This window comes from Gopherus flavomarginatus, chromosome 7 (assembly GCF_025201925.1).
Source record: "Gopherus flavomarginatus isolate rGopFla2 chromosome 7, rGopFla2.mat.asm, whole genome shotgun sequence".
Classification (NCBI taxonomy): Eukaryota; Metazoa; Chordata; order Testudines; family Testudinidae; genus Gopherus; species Gopherus flavomarginatus.
Genome location: NC_066623.1, coordinates 48,252,146 through 48,276,432, shown reverse-complemented (window position 1 = coordinate 48,276,432; position 24,287 = coordinate 48,252,146). Strand labels below are relative to the sequence as shown.

Below are 24,287 nucleotides of genomic sequence, written 5' to 3'. Positions count from 1 at the left end.
TGGCACATGCATTGACTGCATCCAAAGTAATCGCGTTCACTTCGCCCCATGCACTCAGTACTCCTGCACACGTACAGCCATTTGCCATTAGTTCCTGCAGCCCCTTTCATCTTGGACCGTTTGTTAGCACTCGAGCACTTGGATTATTCTGGAGCAACTCTCTCCAATGCCCACCTGCCAGACTGTGGTGCAGGACCTTCTAGGTTCGCACTCCTGATCATAAAGAGGCATTTGAAATGGCTGTTGCTTGTTTTCCCAGCTGCTTGTGGGTCCCCCCACCCCTCTTGGTTTAAATCTAACCCTCAGGAAGCTGAGGGAGGTTCTGTTTGCACCATGGGGAGAGTGCTCGTTGTATTGTCTGTCTCTAAAGACTGTAGCCAAGAGTTTCCAAAATGGGGGCCCAAAGCTAGGTTGCTACGTCCCTATGTAGGCACCTGGCTAAGTAGCCAGATTTGCACAAGTGCTGCACCCGCCAAAGGCTGACTTGAGACCCCTGATTGTGCAGAGCTGGCTCTGCCCCCTGGGTGGCCATGGTATCAGCCTGGAGAGTTAAGGAGATGCCAACTGTGATGATGAGGCTCCCCACGTGGTGGTCCGTGGCGATGGATGTCCTTCCCCCACACTTTGCCATTCTGACTTTCACCATCTGTATTTTCCCCAACGCAAGCACATTTCTAGGGCAAGCTCCATTGTGCCGTCTATAGGTTAGAAAAGCTCACAGCTGTTATCTAGTTAGGACTAAACCTATTTACAGCTCACCTAAGGCATTTGTGCCATGTAGAGAGAGCTGCGGGGAGAGAGTTGGTCTCCGCTCAGTGGTTGTCTGACTGAACCAGATTCTGCTAGGAACTTACAGGTGTGGGTCACAGGCCAAAGGGCTTCTGACACCTTGGACCAGGTCCAAAGCTGCTTCTACAGCATGTCTCAGAAACACTTCTCTCTGGGCACGGCTACGCTGCAATTAGACACCCGCAGCTGAGGTCTGCCTAGAGTGCAAGTCAGACTATTATGCAGCATTGCTCTCAGCTTCACAGCCAGATCTGCTGCCAGAAGGAGAACAGCAGTGCCATCCTATTCCTCATTCATAGAATGGCCAGGCAAGGTACATGCCAGCTACAGCAGGCCGTAGAGTAGCTTGCCCCTTCAGAAGGGCAGGATTCCCTCCCCCAGCATTCTTTAGTGCAAGCCATCCTCACACACTCCCCTAGCAAGTGCAACACCAGGTGCTTTATTGACAATATGCTATAACAAGTGGTTCTCCCCTGTGAGGCTTTTAAACTTCCCCCAGATGGAGAGGGGAGAACTCATCTCCACACTCCACTGCTCATGATGGGATGTTAGATGGTGTGGGATCTGAGTTACTACAGAGAATTCTTTCCTGGGTGCTGGCTGGTGAGTCTTGCCCACATGCTCAGGGATTAACTGATCGCCATATGTGGGGTCAGGAAGGAATTTTCCTCCAGGGCAGATTGGCAGAGGCCCTGCAATGTTTTCGCCTTCCTCTCCAGCGTGGAGCATGGGTCACTTGCTGGAGAATTCTCTGCACTTTGAGGTCTTTAAACCATGATTCGAAGACTTCAATAACTCAAAATCCTGTGGCATCTTATAGACTAACAGACGTTTTGGAGCATGAGCTTTCGTGGGTGAATGCATCTGATGAAGTGGGTATTCACCCACGAAAGCTCATGCTCCAAAACGTCTGTTAGTCTATAAGGTGCCACAAGATTCTTTGCTGCTTTTACAGATCCAGACTAACACGGCTACCCCTCTGATACTTCAATAACTCAGACATAGGTTAGAGGTTTGTTACAGGCATGGGTGGGTGAGATTCTGTGGCCTGTATAGTGCAGACGGTCAGACTAGATGTCATAATGGTCCCTTCTGACCTTAAAGTCTATGAGTCTATCTCTCTGAGATCCTGGGCTTCTCTGGCCCTTTCTTCCAGCGACTCTTCCTGCCTCTCTTTTAACTGTTTCCAACTGATGAGCTGAATCATCACCTAATTAGCTAATCACATAACAACATAAGAATGACCATACTGGGTCAGACCATACTGGGTGTAGCCCGGTATCCTGTCTTCCGAGAGTGGCCAGTGCCAGGTGTTTCAAAACGAAGTGAACAGAAGAGGGCAATGATTGAGTGGTGTCCAGTCCCAGTTTCTGGCAATCAGAGGTTTAGGGACACCCAGAGTATGTCCACCTGACCAACAGCCATTCCGAGATCTATCCTCCATGGACTTATCTCATTCTTTTTTGAACCCTGTTATAGTTGTGACCTCCTCAACATCCCCTGGCAACAAGTTCCACAGGTTGACCATGCATTGTGTGAAGAAATACTTCCTTATGTTTGTTTTAAACCTGCTGCCTGTTAATTTAATCAGGTGACTCCTTTTTCAGATGCTATGTGAAGGGATAAATAACACTTATTCACCTCCACACCACTCATGAGTTTATACACCTCTATCATATCCCCCTAATCATCTCTTTCCTAAACTGAACAGTCCTAATCTCTCTCTTGAGATGGAAACCGTTCCATACCCCTAATCATGTTTGTTTCCCTTCTCTGTACCTTTCCCAATTCCAATATATCTTTTGTGAGGTGGAGTGACCAGAACGGCATGCAGGTGCATTCAAGGTGCATGTAACGGATTTATATGGTGGCATGATATTTTCTGTCTTATTATCCTTCCCTTTCCCAATCATTCCTAACATTCTGTTATCTTTTTTGCCTACTGCTGCACCTTGATACTCCTAGGGAAATTCTGCGCCACTGTGGCACAGCAAAAAATTGCCCCCTGCTTCCCACAGTTTTTTGTTTTCTTGCAGAAAATGGTTTCTATGGGGAAGCAAAGAGAAGCTGCACAGTGCTCACTCACCCCTCCCGGCAGGTCTGTTCGGGGCCGTGCAGCCAGGGGGAGAGGTAAATCACTGGGAGGAGAGGGGGGTCGGGGGATGCACCAGCCACCCAGGGACATTAGTCCCAGCTGAGCAGAGGAGAGACAGAGTTCCCTCTCCCCCTTCCCTGCACATAGCAGCCGCAGCTGGGTAGATCAAGCCCCAGAAACTTCACCTGGCTGCAGGAAGCTCTGCGCTTCAGTGGGGGTCTGGGTGTGTGGGGGGGTTCCAGGTGCGGAGGTGAGGCTCAGCCAGCTGCACCCTGACCCCCCCTCAACCTAACAAGCCCCACTCCCCCCATATCCTCCCCGAGCCCTAACCACCTTCACCTGGACTCCCCTGTACAGTTCCATTCTCCCTGCACCCAGAACCACGTACTAACCCCTGTGCATCCAGATTCCCCCCTGCACCCAGACCTCCCACCACACTGCCTGCACCCAGATTGCACCTCACAGAACCCTGGTACTCTTGAGAGAATTCTGTGCCAGAAAAATAAAACATTTAAAATTCTGCAAAGTTCTTCTTCGAGTGCTTGCTCATATCCATTCCAGTTAGGTGTGCGCGCGGCACGTGCTCGTTCGTCGGGGATTTTTTACCCTAGCAACACTCGGTGGGTCGGCAGGGCGCACCCTGGAGTGGCGCCGCTATGGTGCCGGATATATACCCCTGACGGCCCCTCCACTCCTCAGTTCCTTCTTACCGCCCGTGTCGGTCATTGGAACAGTGGAGCGCAGCTTGCCTGACCTCCACCTCCCTAGCGATTCTCTTGTTTCTCTTCTAATTGTGTATATAGTTTGATTTCTTCAAGTATAGTTAGTGTTAGTTATTAGTTCTGTAGTAGTTATTGTAGATAGTTTAGAGGGATCGGGGATTAGCCCCTTTCCCGGTACCGGGGCTCATGCCCAGCTCACCGGGCTTCAAACCGTGCTTGGCCTGCCATAGGCCGATGCCCACAGGAAACCCGCACGACTCCTGTCTTAGATGCTTGGGTGAGTCTCATCTTACAGACAAGTGCCGCATCTGTAAGGCGTTCAAGCCCCGGACTAAAAAAGAGCAGGACATTTGCCTAAAGCAACTACTGATGGAGGCAGCGTTGACTCCCCAGCCCTCGGCACCGTCAGCGGCACCGGGAACAAGGACCTCCTCGGCACCAGAGCGCACGCCAACAGTGAAGGCTCCTCGACACCAGCCATCATCGGCCCAAGCTCCCACCTGGCACCGTTTGCTCTCACCACGGAGCAAGAAGCACAAGCCTCCTGCGGCAGCTATATCCACACCACAGTCCGAGCGCTTAGCCAAGTCAGACCGCCTGGCACCGTCAACTGCCGCGGCACCGACGTCCTCCGCACCGTTGATTCTGGCCTTGCAAGAGCCGTTGAGTCCGGTGATTACCAGCTCCCCGGCATGCACCGTGGTTGAGCTTGCCATGCCATCCACTCCGGAGACGTTCTCCGCGGCACGAGACTTGATTGCCCTGACGGAGCCTGAGCTGCCTCGACCCCGGCACCACCGGTGTGGGTCCCTCAGTCTGTAGGCAAGCCAGCCCTCGTGAGACCTTCTTCGCGCGGTACCACGGAGCTTCACCAGTCCCGGTCCAGGTCCCGCCATCGATCCCAGTCCCACAGCCGCTCGCAGTCCCAGTACCGTTCCCCATAGAGGTACCGGTCGTACTCGTGGTACCGCTCGAGGTCCCGGTCGCCGTCCAGATACTACCGGCACCGCTCCAGATCTCGACACCGATCGCGGCACCGTGCTTCTCACAGCCGATCTTGGCATGGCAATTCCAGGCACCAGTCGACCTCCCGGCACCATGCTAGTCGCAGGTCCCGGTCCCGGTTCCACTCCTGGCACCGTCACGACTCTCGGTACCATTCTCCGGCACCGCGTAGAGATGGTTCGAGTGGATGCAGAGACCCACATCAAATGGTCTCTGCCTCACCGTGGCCATCCCGCCATCCGTCGATCTCCTCTCATGCAGAATCTGCATCATACGGGGATTCGGATAACCACCAGGGTCCTCATCAGTGGCCTTTTTGGACACCTTGGGCCTACCACCAGAACCAAGGTGATCCGCATATACCACCGCGCTCCGCCCCTTCTGAACATCGGGCACCAGAATCCACTGTGAGCAGACCTCCTCCGGCGGGTACGGAGGAATCTACAACCCACGTACCAGACCCACAAGATCCGCAGGACATCCCCCAAGACCAGAAGTCGCTCCAAGACCCGCTGGTCCCCAGGGTTTCATCCTCTTCTTCCCAGATGAAGCGGTGGCGGGGACGGCTACATCTGGACCGCCCACAATCGACCTCAGGTCGCACCAGGACCTTTTACGTCGCGTCGCCCTCAACATCAACTTACCCATTGAGGAAGTTCCTGAGATGGACGACCCGGTTGTCAGCATATTGTCAGCGGAGGCTCCAACCAGGGTGGCCCTCCCCTTCATCTGCTCAATACAGGCTCGAGCAGATACCATGTGGTAATCCCCGGCATCCGTACCACCCACAGCCAAAGGGGTTGAACGCAAATATATGGTACCATCCAAAGGATACGAGTACCTGTATGTACACCCTCCTCCTCGTTCATTGGTGGTACAGTCCGTCAATGAATGTGAGTGCCATGGCCAGCAAGCCCCTGCGCCTAAATCAAGGGAGGCCAGGCGCATGGATTTGCTGGGTAGGAAGATCTATTCCGTGGGAGGCCTCCAACTCAGGGTGGCGAACCAGCAAGCCCTCCTGAGTCGGTACAGCTATAACACCTGGGAGGCAGTAGGGAAGTTTGTAGAGCTCGTCCCGCAGGACTCCCGTCAGGAATTCACAGCTCTCCTGGAGGAAGGGAAGAAAGTTGCGCGGACCTCCCTCCAGGCCTTGCTGGATGCCGCCAATTCGGCAGCTAGAACCGTCGCCTCTAGGATTGCCATGCGGCGTATATCGTGGCTGCAGGCGTCAGGCCTGCCACCTGAACTCCAGTATACCATACAGGACCTACCCTTTGATGGCCAGGGCCTCCTCTCCCAGAAGACGGACCCTCGCCTCCAGAGTCTGAAGGACAATAGCGTAATTATGCATTCGCTGGGAATGCATACGCCACAGACTCAGAGACGATCTTTCCGGTCGCAACCTCAGTGCTCCTACCCCCCACCTCGACCAAGGCAGGATTTCACCAGAAGGCGAGGTCATACCTCTCGCAGACGACAATCTGGACCTCAGGGGGGTAACAACTCCGGTCCTACCAAGCCACCGGCGGGACCGAAGCCAAACTTTTGAGGGTGCGCCCGAGAGCACCGTACCAATTACCTCCCAGGATCCTTTTCAGTTCGCCAACCGCCTTGCCGCATTCCTCCCCGCATGGTCCCAGCTGACTTCGGACCGTTGGGTCCTCCGCACGGTGGAGTATGGCTACCGTCTTCAGTTTATTTCAACCCCTCCTTCCTACCCTCCCTCCTCGTCCCTCTTCAGGGACCCCTCTCACGAGCAACTCCTTCTGCAGGAGGTGTTGAGGCTCCTTGCCATGGGAGCTATAGAGGAGGTTCCAGAGGAGTTAAGGGGCAAGGGATTCTATTCCAGATATTTCCTAATTCCCAAGTCGAAAGGGGGCCTCCGGCCTATCCTGGACCTGCGAGGACTGAACAAATTCATGAGAAAGTTCAAGTTCCGCATGGTGTCCCTGGGAACCATCATCCCTTCCCTGGATCCTGGAGATTGGTACGCTGCTCTCGACATGAGAGACGCATATTTCCACATTGCGATTTACCCTCCGCACAGAAGGTACCTACGCTTTGTGGTGAATCATCAACATTATCAATTTGCGGTCCTTCCCTTTGGCCTCTCCTCGGCCCCTTGGGTGTTCATGAAATGTATGGCGCTTGTCGCCGCCTCCCTCCGCCGTCGTCGAGTACACGTCTTCCCATACCTCGACGACTGGCTCATTCAAGGGACCTCCGAGGCTCAGGTCACCACTCATGTGAACGTCATCAAGGACCTATTCACCCGTTTAGGCCTGATTATCAATCTGGACAAATCTATTCTGCTTCCTACGCAGAGGATAGAATTCATAGGGGCCTTGCTGGACTCCAATCTTGCAACAGCCAGCTTGCCCCCACAGCGGTTTCAGGCTATAGTCTCCCTCATACAGCGACTACAAAGCTTTCCAACAACCTCTGTCTGCACCTGTCTCGCCCTCCTCGGGCACATGGCTGTGTGCACTTTCGTTACGAAGCACGCAAGACTGCGCATGCACCCTCTTCAGACTTGACTCGCCTCAGCCTATCGTCCTCACAGAGATGCCCTAGACATGATAATTACGGTTCCACCAAGTGTTCTGGGCTCCCTCAACTGGTGGCTGACGCCCTCCCTGGTGTGTGCCAGTTGTCCGTTCCACCCGGCACAGCATTCGGTGTCTCTGACAACAGACGCTTCCTCTCTCGGCTGGAGTGCACACTTAAGGCACCTTCGTACCCAGGGCCTTTGGTCCTTTCAAGAACTGGGGCTTCACATCAATGTCCGAGAACTGAGAGCGGTCTGACTGGCATGCCAGACCTTCCGGCAACACCTACAGGGCCGTTGTGTTGCAGTTTTCACAGACAACACATCGGCCATGTATTACATAAACAATCAAGGAAGGACACGGTCTTCCCCCCTTTGTCTAGAGGCGATGTGACTGTGGGACTTCTGTATAGCCCACTTGATAGAACTGGTAGCCTCCTTTCTCCCGGGAGTCCGGAACTCTCTCGCGTATCACCTGAGCAGGTCCTTCCTGTCCCACGAATGGTCCATCCGTCCGGACGTCCTCCTTTCAGTATTCCGGAAGTGGGGCTTTCCCCAGATAGACCTTTTTGCCTCCAGGGAGAACAGGAAATGCCAGATGTTCTGCTCCCTGCAGGGTTGCTCCCCAGGCTCCCTCTCGGACGCCTTCCTAATTCCCTGGGAAGGTCGTCTACTTTATTCCTTTCCGCCCTTTCCCCTTGTTCACAGAGTCCTGCTCAAGCTCCGCAGGGACAGGGACAGGCTAATCCTGATCGCTCCAGCGTGGCCGAGGCAGCACTGGTACACCATGCTGCTCGACCTATCTCTGGCGAACCCGATACCTCTGCCACACTACCCGGATCTGATAATGCAGGACTTTGGCAGACTTCACCACCCGGACCTGCAGTCCCTCCACCTGACAGCATGGTTGCTGTCTGGCTAAACCAATCCGAATTGCGCTGTTCCACCCCGGTGCAACAGGTCCTCCTGGGAAGCAGAAAGCCTTCCACGCGGGCGACATATCTCGCCAAGTGCAAGCGCTTCTCCCATTGGTGCGCCCACCGTAACCTTACTCCCGCAAGCGTTTCGGTCCCCATTATCTTAGACTGCTTATGGTACCTCAAGAAGCAGGGCCTGGCGCTCTCTTCGATAAGGGTGCATCTGGCCGCGATTTCCACCTTCCATCCCTGGGAATCCGGCAGTTCTATCTTCTCTCACCCTGTAGTTTCCAGGTTCCTTAAGCGCTTGGAGTGGCTCTACCCTCCGGTTAAGCGTCCTTCCCCTACCTGGGATCTCAACCTTGTTTTAGCTAGGCTCACGGCCCCCCTCTTTGAGCCGTTAGCCACTTGTTCGCTGCTGTACCTGTCCTGGAACACCGCCTTCCTCGTCGCTATCACCTCGGCCAGACGACTATCGGAGCTTCGTGCTTTGATGGTGGACCCCCCCGTATACGATCTTCCACAAGGACAAGGTACAGCTGCGACTGCACCCAGCTTTCCTCCCCAAGGTGGTCTCTGCCTTCCACATTAATCAAGACATTTTTCTACCGGTCTTCTTCCCTAAGCCGCACGCATCACGCTGGGAACAACAACTACATACCCTGAATGTCCGCTGGGCTCTTGCTTTTTACATTCAGAGGACCAAACCGTTCAGACGTTCGCCTCAGCTATTTATAGCGGTCGTGGATCATATGAAAGGCATGCCTATCTCTTCCCAGAGGCTATCATCATGGGTGACATCCTGTATCCGGACGTGCTACGACTTGGCCCGCGTCCCGATTGGCCAACTCACTGCCCACTCTACTCGGGCTCATGCCTCGTCCGCCGCTTTCCTGGCCCATGTTCCCATCCAGGAAATACGTCGCGCTGCTACCTGGTCTTCCGTCCATACTTTTGCATCCCACTATACACTGGTCGAGCAGTCTAGAGACGATGCCGCCTTTGGCTCAGCGATCTTACATTCCGCAACGTCTTGCTCCGACCCCACCGCCTAGGTAAGTCTTGGGAATCACCTAACTGGAATGGATATGAGCAAGCACTCGAAGAAGAAAAGACGGTTACTCACCTTTGTAACTGTTGTTCTTCGAGATGTGTTGCTTATATCCATTCCACACCCGCCCTCCTTCTCCACTGTCGAAGTAGCTGGCAAGAAGGAACTGAGAAGCGGAGCGGCCGGCAGGGGTATATATCTGGCACCATAGCGGCGCCACTCCAGGGGGTGCCCTGCCGGCCCACTGAGTGTTGCTAGGGTAAAAAATCTCCGACGAACGTACATGCGGCGCACGCACACCTCACTGGAATGGATATGAGCAACACATCTCGAAGAACAACAGTTACAAAGGTGAGTAACCGTCTTTTCTGCATATTTTAATTGTCAAAATAATACAGAAAAATAATAACAATATAATCACATCATTTTCAATTATTTTGGTAATAATAATTGTCAGCAAATAATTGAAAATGATAACATTGTGTTATTCTGACAAATAAAATATGCAGAATTTTAAAATATTATGCACAGAAATTTTTAATTTTTTGGTGCAGAATTCCCTCAGGAGTAACACTGAGCAGATATTTTCAAAAAATTATCCACCACTCCAAGACTTTTCTTGAGTGATAACAGCTAATTTAGAATCCATCATTGTATATGTATAATTGGGATTATGTTTTCCAGTGTTGATTACTTTGCACTTATGAACTTTGAATTTCATCTACCATTTCACCCAGTCACCCAGTTTTGTGAGATCCCTTTGTAACTTTGCAGTCCGCTGTGGACTGAACTATCTTGAGTAATTTTGTATTGTCTGCAAACTTTGTCACCTCACTGTTCACTCTCTTTTCTAGATCATTTATGAACAGCACAGGTCCCAGTACAGATCCCTGGGGGACCCTGCTATTTACCTCTCTCCTTTCTGTAAACTGACCATTTATTTCTACCCTTTGTTTCCTGTCTTTTAAGCAATTATTGATCCATAAGAAGACTTTCCCACTTATCCCATGACCTCTTACCATTGTCAGTTCTTGGCTGCATGTGTATTGTCTCTGTGTGCTGCACCAGCTCTGTGAGATAGCTGGCCCAGCAGACCTCAGTCGAACTGCCCAGGAAGACCACAGACTCAGTGCGTTAGTGAAGGCACTTGGCCAGATCTATTGCCAACAAAGCACAGTCCTAGTTGCTGGCAGACTCTGTGGGGCCACTAACACATGTATGCCTGTCACAATGGACTCAGCTCAGTGAGTGGCTGAACCTTCCTCTCCCACCTTGGCCAGACAAAGGCATCCTGTCAACAACCCCTCTTTCATACAGTGATAGAAACCAGTGACATATTGCCCCTCTGACGTGGCTAGTTATCATCCTTTACCTTGTACCTGTTGGTTCGATCAAAATATCTCTCTCTATCACACTGTCATTCTGACCTTATCTTTAGGAGGGGTCAGTATGTCCCTAAAAGGTTCTATAGCCGTATAAATAAGAAGAAAACAAAGAAAGAAGAAGTGGGACCACTAAACACTGAGGATGGAATGGAGGTTAAGGATAATCTAGGCATGGCCCAATATCTAAACAAATACTTTGCCTCAGTCTTTAATGAGGAGCTTAGGGATAATGATAGAATGTCAAATGGGAATGAGGATATGGAGGTAGATATTACCACATCCGAGGTAGAAGCCAAACTCAAACAGCTTAATGGGACGAAATCGGAGGGCCCAGATAATCTTCATCCAAGAATATTAAAGGAACTGGCACATGAAATTGCAAGCTCATTAGCAAGAATTTTTAATGAATCAGTAAACTCATGGGTTGTACCTCATGACTGGAGAATTGCTAACATAGTTCCTATTTTTAAAAAAGGGAAAAAAGGTGATCCAAGTAACTATAGGCCTGTTAATTTGACATCTGTAGTATGCAAGGTCTTGGAAAAAAATTTGAAGGAGAAAGTAGGTAAGGACATTGAGGTCAATGGTAATTGGGACAAAATACAACATGGTTTTACAAAAGGTAGATCGTGCCAAACTAACCTGATCTCCTTCTTTGAAAAGGTAACAGATTTTTTAGACAAAGGAAACGCAGTGGATCTAATTTACCTCGATATCAGTAAGGCATTTTATACGGTTCCACATGGGGAATTATTAGTTAAATTGGAAAAGATGGGGATCAATATGAAAACTGAAAGGTGAATAAGGAACTGGTTAGAGAGAAGACTACAACGGATCATACTGACAGGTGAACTGTCAGGCTGGAAGGAGGTTACTAGTGGAGTTCCTCAGGGATCGGTTTTGGGACCAGTCTTATTTAATCTTTTTATTACTGACCTTGGCACAAAAAATGGGAATATGCTAATAAAGTTTGCGGATGACACAAAACTGGGAGGTATTGCTAACACAGAGAAGGACCGGGATATCATACAGGAAGATCTGGATGACCTTGTAAACTGGAGTAATAGTAATAGGATGACATTTAATAGTGAAAAGTGCAAGGTCATGCATTTAGGGAGTAATAACAAGAATTTTAGTTATAAATTGGGGATGCATCAGTTGGAAGTAACAGAGGAAGAGAAGGACCTTGGAGTATTGGTTGATCACAGGATGACTATGAGCCGCCAATGTGATATGGCCATTAAAAAAGCTAATGCGGTTTTAGGCGAGGTATTTCCAGCAAAAATAAGGAGGTGTTAGTACTGTTCTACAAGGCACTGGTGAGACCTCATCTGGAATACTGTGTGCAGTTCTGGTCTCCCATGTTTAAAAAGGATGAATTCAAACTGGAACAGGTACAGAGAAGGGCTACCAGGATGATCTGAGGAATGGAAAACCTGTCTTATGAAAGGAGACTGAAAGAGGTTGGCTTGTGTAGCCTAACCAAAAGAAGGTTGAGGGGAGATATGATTGCTCTTTATAAATATATCAGAGGGATAAATATTAGGGAGGGAGAGGAATTATTTAAGCTTAGTACCAATGTGGGCACAAGAACAAATGGATGTAAATTTGACACTAGGAAGTTTAGACTTGAAATTAGAGGAAGGTTTCTAACCATCAGAGGAGTGAAATTCTGGAACAGCCCTCCAAGGGGAGTAGTGGGGGCAAAAGACATATCTGGCTTCAAGACTAAGCTTGATAAGTTTGTGGAGGGGATGGTATGATGGGATAGCCTAATTGTGGCAATTAATTCATCTTTGATTATTAGCAGGTAAATATGCCCAATGGTCTGTGATGGGGTGTTAGATGGGGTGGGATCTGAGTTACTACAGAGAATTATTTCCTGAGTGCTGGCTGGTGAGTCTTGCCCACATGCTCAGGGTTTAGCTGATTGCCATATTTGGGGTCGGGAAGGAATTTTCCTCCAGGGCAGATTGGCAGAGGCCCTGGAGGTTTTTCGCCTTCCCCTGCAGCATGGGGCACGGGTCACTTGCTGGAGGATTCTCTGCACCTTGAGGTCTTTAAATCACAATTTGAGGACTTCAATAACTCAGACATAGGTTAGGGGTTTGTTCCAGGAGTGGGTGGGTGAGATTCTATGACCTGCATTGTGCAGGAGGTCAGATTAGACTGTCATAATTGTCCCTTCTAACCTTAAGTCTATGAATCTATGAATCCCTATTATCTTCAGGGAGTCTGTTTATACCATACTAGGTATCAAGGTGTTCTGGAATGTTTATGTGCACCTCCTGTGCCTAGCACTTCTTAGGAGTTTTTGCAATACTAGCCCTGTTCTTGCCAAGTTCATGTATCGGATAGTGAACCTGCAAGCAGGCAAGTCTTATAACAGGGCCTGATTTTTGCTCATAGCCTGACTCTTGCTAACTTTGCTTTATAGTATCGGGGCCTGACTTTACTTCAGGTCTTAGGCCTCATACCAGGCTCTTTATACCAGGTCTCATGTCTCAGGCTTTCTCTTTCTACTACATTTACTTTGCTTAAAAGCCTTTGGGAGGGACCTTGTCAAAGGCTTTCTGAAAGTCTGAGTTCACTAGATCCACCACTGGATCATCCTTGTCCATGTGTTTGTTGACATCCTCAAAGAATTCTTGTAGATTCGTGAGGCATGATTTCCCTTTAAAAAGCCATACTGACTCTTCTTTCAACAAAATGTGTTCATCTATGTGTCTTTACTATAGTTTCAATCAATTTGCTGGATATTGAAGTTAGCTTAACAGCATGTGATCACTTCTGAAGGCTTTTTTTAAAACCTATGTTACGTTAGCCACCCTCCAGTCATCAGGTCCAGAGGCTGGTTTAGGAGATAGGTTACATACCACAGTTAGTAGTTCAGCAAGTTCTTATTTGAGCTCCTTCAAAAGAACTCTTGCGTGAACACTGTCTGGTCCTGGTGACTTATTATTGCTTAATGTGTCAGTTCGTTCCAAAACCTCCTCTAATATGATACAATTGCTCAGCTTTATTACCAAAAAAATAAATGTCTCAGGTGTGGGAACCTCCCACAGAGCCTCTGCAGTGAAGACTGATGCAAACAGTTAGCGTCACCACAATGGCCTTGTCTTCCTTAGTACTTAAACCATTGATTCTCACTGTCACACCCCTACAGACCCTCCAAAGGTCTCAGGGAGTCTCCTACAGACCCACACTCTTGGTTCTCCTTCCCCACTTCTTCAGAGCCTGTTCTGGGGTTACTGGCTATGTGGCAGGAACAGAGATGTTGACCCTCCAGGCATAGTTGGGGCATGGCCCTTTCTATGTTCTGATCCATGCATTAAGATTTCATGACTTGGACCCATGGGCTGTGCTCACTCAGGGTTCTGACTTGGGACCTGGGTCAGAGACATTGTGGAGTCAAGAGGCTCCCTATGGAGGCTGCTGGAAGAGCTGCAGTTACTGCCCAAGGCCTGTCTCCCTCCCTGACTGAGGCCGGGTGGGGGTGCCCTAGCTCCCTAACACAGCTGTGAGCAGTTCTACCCCCCCCCCCAACCCGCTGGTACCAAGCCTTGCCCACCCTAGGGGAGCTGGAAACGGCCCTCCCTATTCCACAGCTACCACCAAAGGCTTCCAAAAATCCAGCTACGAGGCTTTATCTGTACACCTGCTGGCATGCTTACATGCACGCAAGTGCATGCACTCAGCTCCATGCACCGGCACTGGGCAGTTCCCTCCAGCAGGGCAGAGACCAGCCTGGTGGGCTGTGCTGTCCCGCAGAGCCCTCACCAGCCTGGCTCCAGAAGAGCTAGAGCAGGAGTCTCAAACTCAAATGACCATGAGGGCCACATGGGGGCCGGGCCGAGGGCCTCATTATTGACACCTCCCCCCTACCGCCCTCGGCCCCGCCCCCACGCCACCCCTTCCAGGGGCTGCAGGAGGGGTGTGGGGTGCGGCAGGGGGCTCAGGGCAGGGAGTTGGTGTGGGGTGCAGGAGGGGGGAGGGGTGCAGCAGGGGGTCAGGGCAGGGGATTGGGGTGCAGGGGGGTGCAGCAGGGGGCTCAGGGCAGTGGGTTGGGGTGCAGGAGAGGTGCAGGGTGTGGCAGTGGGTTCAGGGCAGGGGATGGGGTGCAGGAGGGGTGCAGGATGCAGCAGGGGGTTGGGTGCAGGGTGCAGCAGGGGGTTCAACTGCAGGAGGGGCTCAGGGAGCAGGCTCGGCCTGGCACACACTGGGAGTGGGGCAGGGCAGGTTCCCTGCCTGCCCACCCGCCCGCTGCTCTGGGAAGCGAAAAGAACATGGGGAAGCAAGGGCACGTGTTGCTATTGCTTCAGGCACCGCCCCCAGCAGCTCCAGTGCCGGGAAGAGGAAACATGGCCAATGGGAGCTGCTGGGGGCGGTGCCTGAAGCAACAGCAACAGATACCCTTATGCCTCTCTTCCCCGTGTTCTTTCCGCTTCCCGGAGCAGCGTGGGGGCAGGACAGGCAGGGAGCCTGCCACTGCCCCTGGTGCGCACCAGGCCGGAGCCACTCTAGGTAAACACTGGGGAATGGGGCTGTGAGGAGCTTGCAGGCCACATGTTTGAGACCCCTGAGTTAAAGCACCCCCCCACCCAGCCTCAGTCCTCACCTGGAGGGAGCCCCGGAAAGGAGCTTAGTTGCCAATCCCAGACTCTCTTTACTGGGCTGCCATCAAGGGAGCCATGTCCATAGAATATCTGGGTTGAAAGGGATCTGAGGAGTCATCTAGTCCAAACCCCTGCTCAAAGCAGGACCAATCCCCAGTCAGATTTTTGCCTGAGATCCTTAAATGGCCTCCTCAAGGATTGAACTCACAACCCTGGGTTTACCAGGCCAGTGCTCAAACCACTGAGCCATGCTGGCTCCCTGGGCCCACAATGACCCCTCAGAGGCACATGTTCCAGCTCCTCGCCACAGGGCTGAGTGGCTAAGCAGGCCCAATCCCAGAGCCGCACTGGGCTCGCTGCGTGGACAGGCTGTTGGTAAGTGTGTGGTTGCACCATGCCATGCTCAGTGTGGCAGCCGGTATCAAGTGGAGTGCCTCAGGACTGACCCTTGGGGTTTTGTTCAACATCTTTTTTAATGATCTGGACGATGGGATGAATTGTACTCTCAGCAAGTTCACAGATGACATAAAGCTTCGGGGAGAGGTAGATACGCTGGAAGGTAGGGTCCTAGACAAATTGGAGGATTAGGCCAAAAAAAATCTGATGAGGTTCAGCAGGACAAGTCTCCCACAGTATTCGTGCCAGCAAGTTAAAAAAGTATGGATTGCATGACTGTAAGATGGATAGAAAGCTAGCTAGATTGTCAGGCTTAGCAGGTAGTGATAAATGGCTCGATGTTTAGTTGGCAGCCAGTATCAAGCAGAGTGCCCCAGGGGTCAGTCCTGTGGCTGGTTTTATTTAACATCTTCATTAATGATCTGGATGATGGGATGGTTTGCACCGTCAGCAAATTGACGGACGACACTAAGCTGAGGGGAGAGGTAGATACGCTGGAGGGTAGGGATAGGATACAGATTAACATAGACAAATTGGAGGATTGGGCCAAAAGAAATCTGATGAGGTTCAACAAGGACAAGTGCAGAGTCCTGCACTTAGGACGGAAGAATCCCAGGCACTGCTACAGACTGGGGACCGACTGGCTAAGAGGCAGTTCTGCAGAAAAGGACCTGGGGATTACAGTGGACAAGAAGCTGGATATGAGTCAGGAGTGTGCCCTTGTTGCCAAGAAGGCTAATGGCATATTGGGCTGCATTAGTAGGAGCATTGCTAGCAGATCGAGGAAAGTGATTATTCCCCGCAATTCAGCACTGCTGAGGCCACATCTGGAGTATTGCATCCAGTTTTGGTCCCCCCACTACAGAAAGAATGTGGACAAATTAGAGAGAGTCCAGCGGAGGGCAACAAAATTGATTAGGGGGCTGGGACATATGACTTACGAGGAGAGGCTGAGGGAACTTTATTTAGTCTGCAGAAGAAAAGAGTGAGGGGGGATTTGATAGCAGCCTTTAACTACCTGAATGGGGATTTCAAAGAGGATGGATCTAGACTGTTCTCTGTGGTGGAAGATGAAAGAACAAGGAGGCAGATGAAAGAACAATGGTCGCAAGTTGCAGTGGGGGAGGACTAGGTTGGACATTAGGAAAAACTATTTCACTAGGAGGGTGGTGAAGCACTGGGATGGGTTACCTCAGGAGGTGGTGGAATCTCCATCCTTAGAGGTTTTTAAGGCCTGGCTTGACAAAGCCCTGCATGGGATGATTTAGTTGGTGTTGGTCCTGCTTTGAGCAGGGGATTGGACTAGATAACCTCCTGAGGTCTCTTCCAACCTTAATCTTCTATGATTCTCTGATTCTAAGCTGCTCTGAAATCCAAATCAGAGTATTTACATGGGGCTTTGCGCCAGTCTGAAGCAGTGTAAGTGAAACTGATGCAGCTCTCCCATGCAGACGTGGCCTTAGCCCCAGCTAGTGTAGCACATTGGCACTTCCCCACTGCTCCCTGACTTCTGATCGCGGCTGCAGACAGCAATCTAGGAAGGGACTGCCCGCCTTTGAGTGTTGGCCCAATAAGAAGAGCCATCTCGTGGCTGCACCACAGTGCCCACTGCGTGATGTGCTACAGACCTGTCTCTTCATCACTGATGCCCAGCTGCCAGCCAGGCCTATCTCGCTGGGTCTGCCTAGCCCCCTGAGCAGTGGTGCCAGTGGAGGGCACTGCCAGGGCTGGTTCTGGGGGAGGTGTGCCACACAGGCAAGTCCTTCATTGCAGGAGGCTCATGGGTGCAGCCAGTGGGGGGAGACCGGGGACTTCTCTCCAGAGACACCAAGCTGTCTGCTCTGAAAATCGCTTCTCTTTGTTTGCAACCTGCTTCCCGAGTCTTGTTCAGTGTCAGATAAGAGCTGATCCTGCTGAGCCCCCCGCACCCATGTGTCTGTACCAGGGTGAGCATTTCCCTCCCTCCCCCACCTTCCTCCTGCCCTCCGCCCTGCCCAGTCCCACCATTCACCCCCGGCCCCATATGGCACTGAGCCGCACGCTGTCCATTGCACTGCCCTAGAGTGCCTGTCTGTTCCCAGTCAATCTGAGATGGGGGCCCAGGTGCAGCTCTCTGCCCTGAGGAGGGAGCATCTCCAGCCAGCCGGAAGGCTGAGGTTCTTAGAGTACACATCCAGCAAGGTGTGAGAGTGGCCCTGCCTAGCTTTGAAAAGGGCTAGCCCGAGACCCACCCTGTGGCTGAGGCTGCCTGGCTGGTGTGCTCCGGGGAACACAAGAGCTCCCTGTTCTGCTGGCTTGTCTCTATCCACGCTGGGTTTCAGAGACAGGGAAGCTGCCTGGCAAAGATTTGGCCAGAGTCTCGACTAGGCCAGAATCCCAGGCGGGTCTCTATGCTTAATGCTGTCGCTCCCCCCGCGCACACACCAGGCCCTGCTGCAGGTGCCCCATTGGAAACAACAGCTCAGCAGTCAGAGCAGCAGCAGTGCCCTCCACCTCCTATGCTCCATGGCTGTCTGCCACAGGGGTCGGGGCAGGCTGCAGGTTTTCAGATCAACGGAGTAGGGAGCAGGGACAGGACAGCGGAACCTAGAGGCAGGGAGAGACCAATGACTGATTCATCACCCAGAGACCCCTTCTCCCTAGGGAAGTCTTGGGGCCCTGGGCTGTATGGGAGCGTGGAACCAGGCTGCCAGATGCTAGAGCAGCCAGAGGCCACTCTGATTTCTGCCAGAGGGCATTTTGGCAGCCAGAGCAGCCTAAAGTTGGATGTGCAGCACAGTCTGATCCTGGGCCCAGGCATGTCCCCCTTGGCGTGGATGGCACCTACCTGGACCAGGTCACTTGGACAGAGCCCAAGGGGTGTGCTCGGGGAGGGGTGGTTGCTGAGAGTACCCAGGCTGTTCTCAAGCAGCTGAGTAACCCACAGGTTGATTCCCCGGTGCAGACTCTGGGCTAGGTGAAATGGCCCCTTTCCTGTAGCACTGAGTCTCATCGCTGCCAGGGGCTTGTCAGCTGACTGACCTGAGCTGGCTTGTTTGTGAGACCCAGGAACAGATGCTGAGGGGGGTTGCTGAGTGAGGGCTGTTTGCAATATCACTGACAAGCCAGACTCTTCTCCTGGCACCCCCACGGCCCTCTGCAAAGGAGAGAAAGGAGCATGTTTCTTATGTTACAGATGGGTAAACTGAGGCACATAGCAGGGGAGTGACTTGCCCCAGGTAACCCAGGGAGTTGGTGGCCAAACTGGGAACAGAACACAGGCTGCATGACTTCCAAGCTATCCCCTAGCTTGTGAAGCATGCTACCCATCCCCGCAGGAAGTCTGTATTTGCCAGCGAATGGAGGGGAATGAAGAGTGTGTCTAGTGGCTGGTGCAGAGCTGGATGCTGGGTCCCCTGGGCTCTGCCACTGACTCAACATTGGGCCTTGGGCAAGTCCTGAGGCCCACCCAGATTTTCACAAGTGGCCAGTGGTTTGGGTTACTGCAGTGGAGTACTTCCAGGCGTTGTTCTGCGCAAGTGCCTCCCTGCCCAGCTTCTGTGGGCCTCTCAGTGCCACTAAGGAGCACAGCCTGGGCACCCAGTCTCCCTGCCTGTTCCTGACCCTGCTCATCCCAAGGGAACAAGCATCCTCAACCAGTGTCCAGAGGCCCTCCAGGGGCCCAGCACCTCACGCCAGCAACCAGGGTCAGGCTGAGGGAACCGGAGAGCTCTCTGGGAACATCAGCCTCTCGGTGCCAGTCTAATGGGGTATATCTCTAATGCCAGGCTCTTGTGGGCTGCTGGCATTCCCATTAGGGCAGCACCTGGGGCAGTGGCTGCAGGAGCTGGAGAAGGGCCGAGCACCACGCAGGTCCACACCATGGCTTCTCCCAGCCTCGCTGCCTCCCATAGTGATCCCTGTGCTGCCTGTGGCAATACCCAGCCCTGCTTGGCACAGTGCAGCCACCCTCTTGCCCACAGACCCCACCAGTAACCCCATCTGTGGGACCTGCTGCGCCAAGGAACCGAGCTGCATGTCCCTACATGTGTCCCCCAGTCCCCCGGCATGTCAGCACTGACACCAGGAGAATCACTACCCTTTTCTTTGCCTGGCCCATGGCTCATGCCCACTAGGCGGGTAAATCCTCCTGAGATCAGGGTGGCTGGCAGTGACACCAGTGCTCGAACCAGTAGCAGGAGGCTCTGCAGCCTTGGGGCAGGGCCAGCCTCTTGGACTCGGGGCCTGCTGCTGGGCAGGGAGGCCTGAACGACAGGGAGGAGTGCAGAGCCCCGGGCTAGGGGGCAGAGGCTGTCATTGACATTAGGGCTCTGCACTGTCATGTACTGGGCAGAAGCATTTGGAGCCTCTGGGCCCAGAGCAATGCACCTCTGTGTCTGCCAAGAGCCCTGTCTCGCTGGGAAGCCTGCATGTGCCAACCCAGTGCGTGCGCCACCCTCTGCCACACGCACCGCCCCTTGCCTGCATGCCAACCACTCCCCGCATGCCACCCCCTGCGTGTGTGCCAACTGCTTTATGCATGCCACTCACTACCCATATGTCATCCTCTGCCTGCATGCCAACCACTCCATGCATGCTGGCTGCTGCCACGTGCCACCCCCTCCACACTCATGCCAGCCCCTCCCTGCACACTACCCAAGTGCCACCTACTCCTCATAGGCCAACCATTCCATATGCTCCACCCCCTGCCCACGCACCACCCACTGCCCGCATGCCACCGCCTTCCTGCGCACCAGCCCCTTCGCACATGCCATCTCCTCCTCATATACCAGCCACTCCCCGTGCACCATGTGCTCGCCCCTCTGCCCAAGCGCACCCTTTCTTTGCGCACCAACCCCTCCAACTCTTCTCTTCTCTTCCAGTTGACCAAAGCATGTTTGAGAATTCAAACACAGCCCCCACACCAAAGCTGCAACACAGCCTGTCTGTCTCCAAAGCCTCACTGGGGCCTCCCCCAGCAGCTCTGCCAGCTGCAGCTGAGGCTGGACTGCGGGTAGGGAGCAGCCAGCACCTTAAGAACCTGAGCAAGGCTGTCGGGGCCAAAGTCAATGACTTCCTGCGCCGGAAGGAGGCCGCCAGTCTGGGTGAGGTGGGAGTGACCGAGATCAATGCCAGCGCGGGGGCCGAGCTGTCGGGCGGGATGCTCGTGCTGCTGGGGGACCAGGCCCACGATGCAGGGTGAGTCTCCCCTCAGGCATTGGCTGACTGACTACATGCTGACCCCTCTCCTCCCCCTCAGCTGGAGCACATGCTTGGACTGCAGGGCCATGCTGCAGCCGTGGCGCAACAGCCCTGGCTGGGGGATGCTGCGCATTGCTGCTCCCATCTCTCTGAGCCCCTCCTGTCCCACTCTCCCCCTCCTGCATGCCCTGCCCTTCCCCTTCCAATGGCATCTGGGACAGGCTGGCTGCAGGAAGCTCTTCCTGCTGAAAGGGGGTGACTCGTGTCCAAGGAGGAGGGGAGTTGCTGCACAAGGGCAGAGCAGTGCGAGGAAAGCTACAGGGTCCTGCCCTGTGGCACAGGCCTGCTTTCGCCCCTTTCCCATGGACCCATCCCTACACTGAAGCCCTGTCTCTCCAGTTGGAAGCGAGGGCTGTGCCCTTCTCTAGGGCCGGCAGCAGGAACTGACCCATCCCAAGACAGCAGGGAGGGATTTGAAGCAATGGGGGGCCACGGTGAATAAAAGCAGCCCTAGGAACTATTTAACCTACTGCATTATTTCTACACCAGTAGTTTCTGCTCCCAGAGCCTGCCTGTCCAAAGGGCCTTCACTGCAGCACCCTACAGATGGGAAACTGAGGCACAGAGTGTCTGAGTGACTTGCCCCAGGTCACACAGGGAATCTGGAGAAGAGCAAAGAATTGAACTCAGGTGTCCTAAGCTAGCACCCTCTCCTGGCCCTCTTTCCTCTCTGCCATTCAGGCTGTGCGGTCAGCACCCAGCACACACGAGTTGTCCTGCTGCTGGGAGTGTGCTTGTGTACATGTGATCTGATACCATACTAATGCCTTAGACCCCATCAAGCTGGCTCAGCACTTGGATGGGAGTGCGTCCAGGAAACCCCCGGGCAGCTGTCAGCACTGTGTCTGGTGTTATTGTCGCTCACTGAAGGGCCGTTGTGCTTGCAGGCGTGTGCTGTTGGAAACCTTTCCCCGGCTCGACCCGCCGCCCCCGGCAGCCAAGAAGCGCACACCCCGGGCTTTGAAGACCCCTCTGGATATGCTGATCTCCTCCCAGCCGGTGGTGAGCAGCCTGGAGTGCAGTGCCGAGGCGCTACCTGAGCAAGGCCAGGAACTCCTCAAGCAGGCTGCCCAGGGGGAGCAGTGGAAAGTGGCATGGGACATGTCTCAGCCAGAGGGCAGTGCTGATCTGGGTGCTCCTGGCACAGCGGTGCCAAACGGGGATGGGCCCTCACACAGTAGGGTCCTCTCAGTTCCTGACCTCATCCATGAGGAGAACCTGGAGGGCAAATTCAAAGCTGCTGACAGGCGGGCAGCATCCCCGCCCTGCCCAGAGAAACCCACCCTCAGACTCAGCTGTCTGCTAGAGTACCAGCCCCCCATGGGCAACGTCCAGCCTGTGGCACAGCCCTCCAGCCTAGAAAACGAGGGGCCCCACCCAGACCTCCTGTCCTTTGAGTAGAAACCCCCATGTCCCAAGGGAGTCAGCCACTTCCCCCCTCAAGAGCACCCCTCCCCATCTGCTGCATTGTGCCCTGCAGGCGTGGAGGTCGGGGGTGGGGGCGGGCATGCTGACTACACTCTGGGGACGCTCAGCAGTGACTTCTGTCCAGGGGGCTCAAAGAGAAGCCCAGCCCCTGCCCACTTGTCCCCTCAAACAATAGCAGGGCATGGGGGTGATTCTCAGGGCTGTCCACACAGCCACTGCTTACCCTCCCTCTGGGCCTTAGTGCAGGCTGTGCAAGCGAGCACTGCTCACTGAGGCCAGACCTGCACAGGCACCCTGAGCGGAACTTCCATTCTCTCCCATCAGGGTCTCCAGCCATGCCCTGCACCCCCTGCTGCCCCCCTGTCTAGGTAGCTGTCTCACAAGCAGCCCTGGGGCTGATGGCAGGAGCAGGCCTTGTGCCATTTGCCACAGGTCCCTCTTGAGTCTCTCATACACAGTTCCTGCTCCTGCACTGGCCGGCGGCAGTGCCTGCATCTCCAGCAGCACCTTTCCCTGAGCTGTGCAGGGTGAGGGACACTGGGCCTGGTCTCTCAGGGGGAAGCCAGTCTGCCCCTCACACACAGATTGCCCCACTCTAGGGCTCCCTCAGGCTGCTCTAGCCCCTCTGGGCCATACCCCATCTGCAGCAGGGGCTGGTCTCTGCTGGTGGCTGCGAGAAGGGAAATGACTTGATGATGGCTCACGTGCCTTGAAGGCCATGGCCCTGAGGCACAGCCCACAGGACTGGTGTCTCCCACCTGCACTGTAAAATGCCCAGCGGCTGTCAGGGCTGCCCAGAGGATTCAGGGGGCGTGGGGTCTTCGGCAGCGGGGGGCCCCCGCCACCGAATTGCCACCAAAGACCCAGAGTGAGTGAAGGATCCTGCTCCAGGGACCCCAAAAAACTCTCATGGGGGCCCCTGCAGGGCCCAGGGCCTGGTGCAAATTGCCCCACTTGCCCCCCCCACCCCGGGCAGCCCTGGCGGCTGTGCCAGCTGGGGCCACGCATGCTCTGTCAGCCGCAGAGGCAGGATCACTCATTTCTGCCTGGGGGAAATCTTCCCCTCCCACTTGATCCATCACTCTCCCAGCATGCACTGGGTATCACTGTCCAGGCAGTCTCCGTCCTATGCCCCTTTCTTACACTGCGCTGGTGCCAGTGTGAGCTCCCCACGTAGGGTTGCCAACTTTCTAATTGCAGAAAACCAAACACCCGTGCCCTCCCCTTCTCTGAGGCCCTGTCCTGGCCCTGCCTCTTCTCTGAGGCCCCCTCCCCACACTCACTCCATCCCCCCTCCCTCCGTCGCTTGCTCCCCCCCACACTTGTTCACTTGCTCATTTTCACTGGGCTGGGGCAGGGGATTGGGGTGCGGGAGGGGGTGAGGGTTCCTGCTGGGGGTGTGGGCTCTGGGACGGAAACGGGAATGATGAGTTTGGGATGCAGGAGGGGGTTCTGGGCTGGGGGGTGGGGCTGAGGGGTTCGGAGTGTGGGAGGGGGCTCCAGGCTGATGCAGGAGATTGGGGTTTTGGAGGGGGTACAGGCTCTAGGCTGAGGGTGCAGGATCTGGGATGGGGCCAGAAATGAGGGGTTCAGGGTGCAGGAGAGGGCTCTGGGCTGGGGCCGAGGGGTTCCGAGTGGGGGGGTTGAGGGCTCTGGCTGGAGGTGCAGGCTCTGAGTGTGGCTGGGGATGAGGGATTGGGGTGCAGGAGGGGGCTCTGGGCAGAGCAGGGGGTTGGGATGCAGGAGGAGATGCAGAGTGCGGGCTCCAGGATGGAATTATGGCATTAGAGGGGGTTCTGAACTGGGGCAGGGGTTTGAGGTGAGGGATGGGCGTTGAGGTGCGGACTCCAGCCCTAGGTGGAGGGACAGCTATGGGGGCTCTGCACACAGCCCCTGCCTGCAGGCACTACCCCCACAGCTCCCATTACCCTCTGTTCCCAGCCAATGGGATCTGCAGAGCCGTCGCTCTGGGTGGGGTCAGCGCACAGAGCCCTCATAGCTGTGCATCAACCTAAGAGCCGGAGGGACATGCCAGCCACTTCCGGGAGCTGTGCACAACCAGACAGGGAGCCTGCCAGTCCCGCTGCACCGGCA

The 24,287-nt window shown here is 54.0% G+C and overlaps 1 protein-coding gene across 6 annotated transcripts in view; it reads left to right on the top strand.

Moving 5' to 3' along the window:
• Positions 1–23,553, top strand: part of NOS1AP (nitric oxide synthase 1 adaptor protein) — a 183,971-nt gene extending 160,418 nt beyond the window's left edge. For 5 of the 6 annotated variants that reach the window (XM_050963195.1, XM_050963193.1, XM_050963192.1 and 2 more), the window contains 2 exons: positions 20,387–20,702; positions 21,653–23,553. In XM_050963195.1, coding sequence (XP_050819152.1) covers positions 20,387–20,702; positions 21,653–22,166 — 830 coding nt within the window. In that variant the 3' untranslated portion in view covers positions 22,167–23,553. The remainder of the gene's footprint in view (positions 1–20,386; positions 20,703–21,652) is intronic. The other variant, XM_050963197.1, reaches the window with a different exon arrangement.
• The last annotated feature ends 734 nt before the right edge of the window (positions 23,554–24,287 follow it).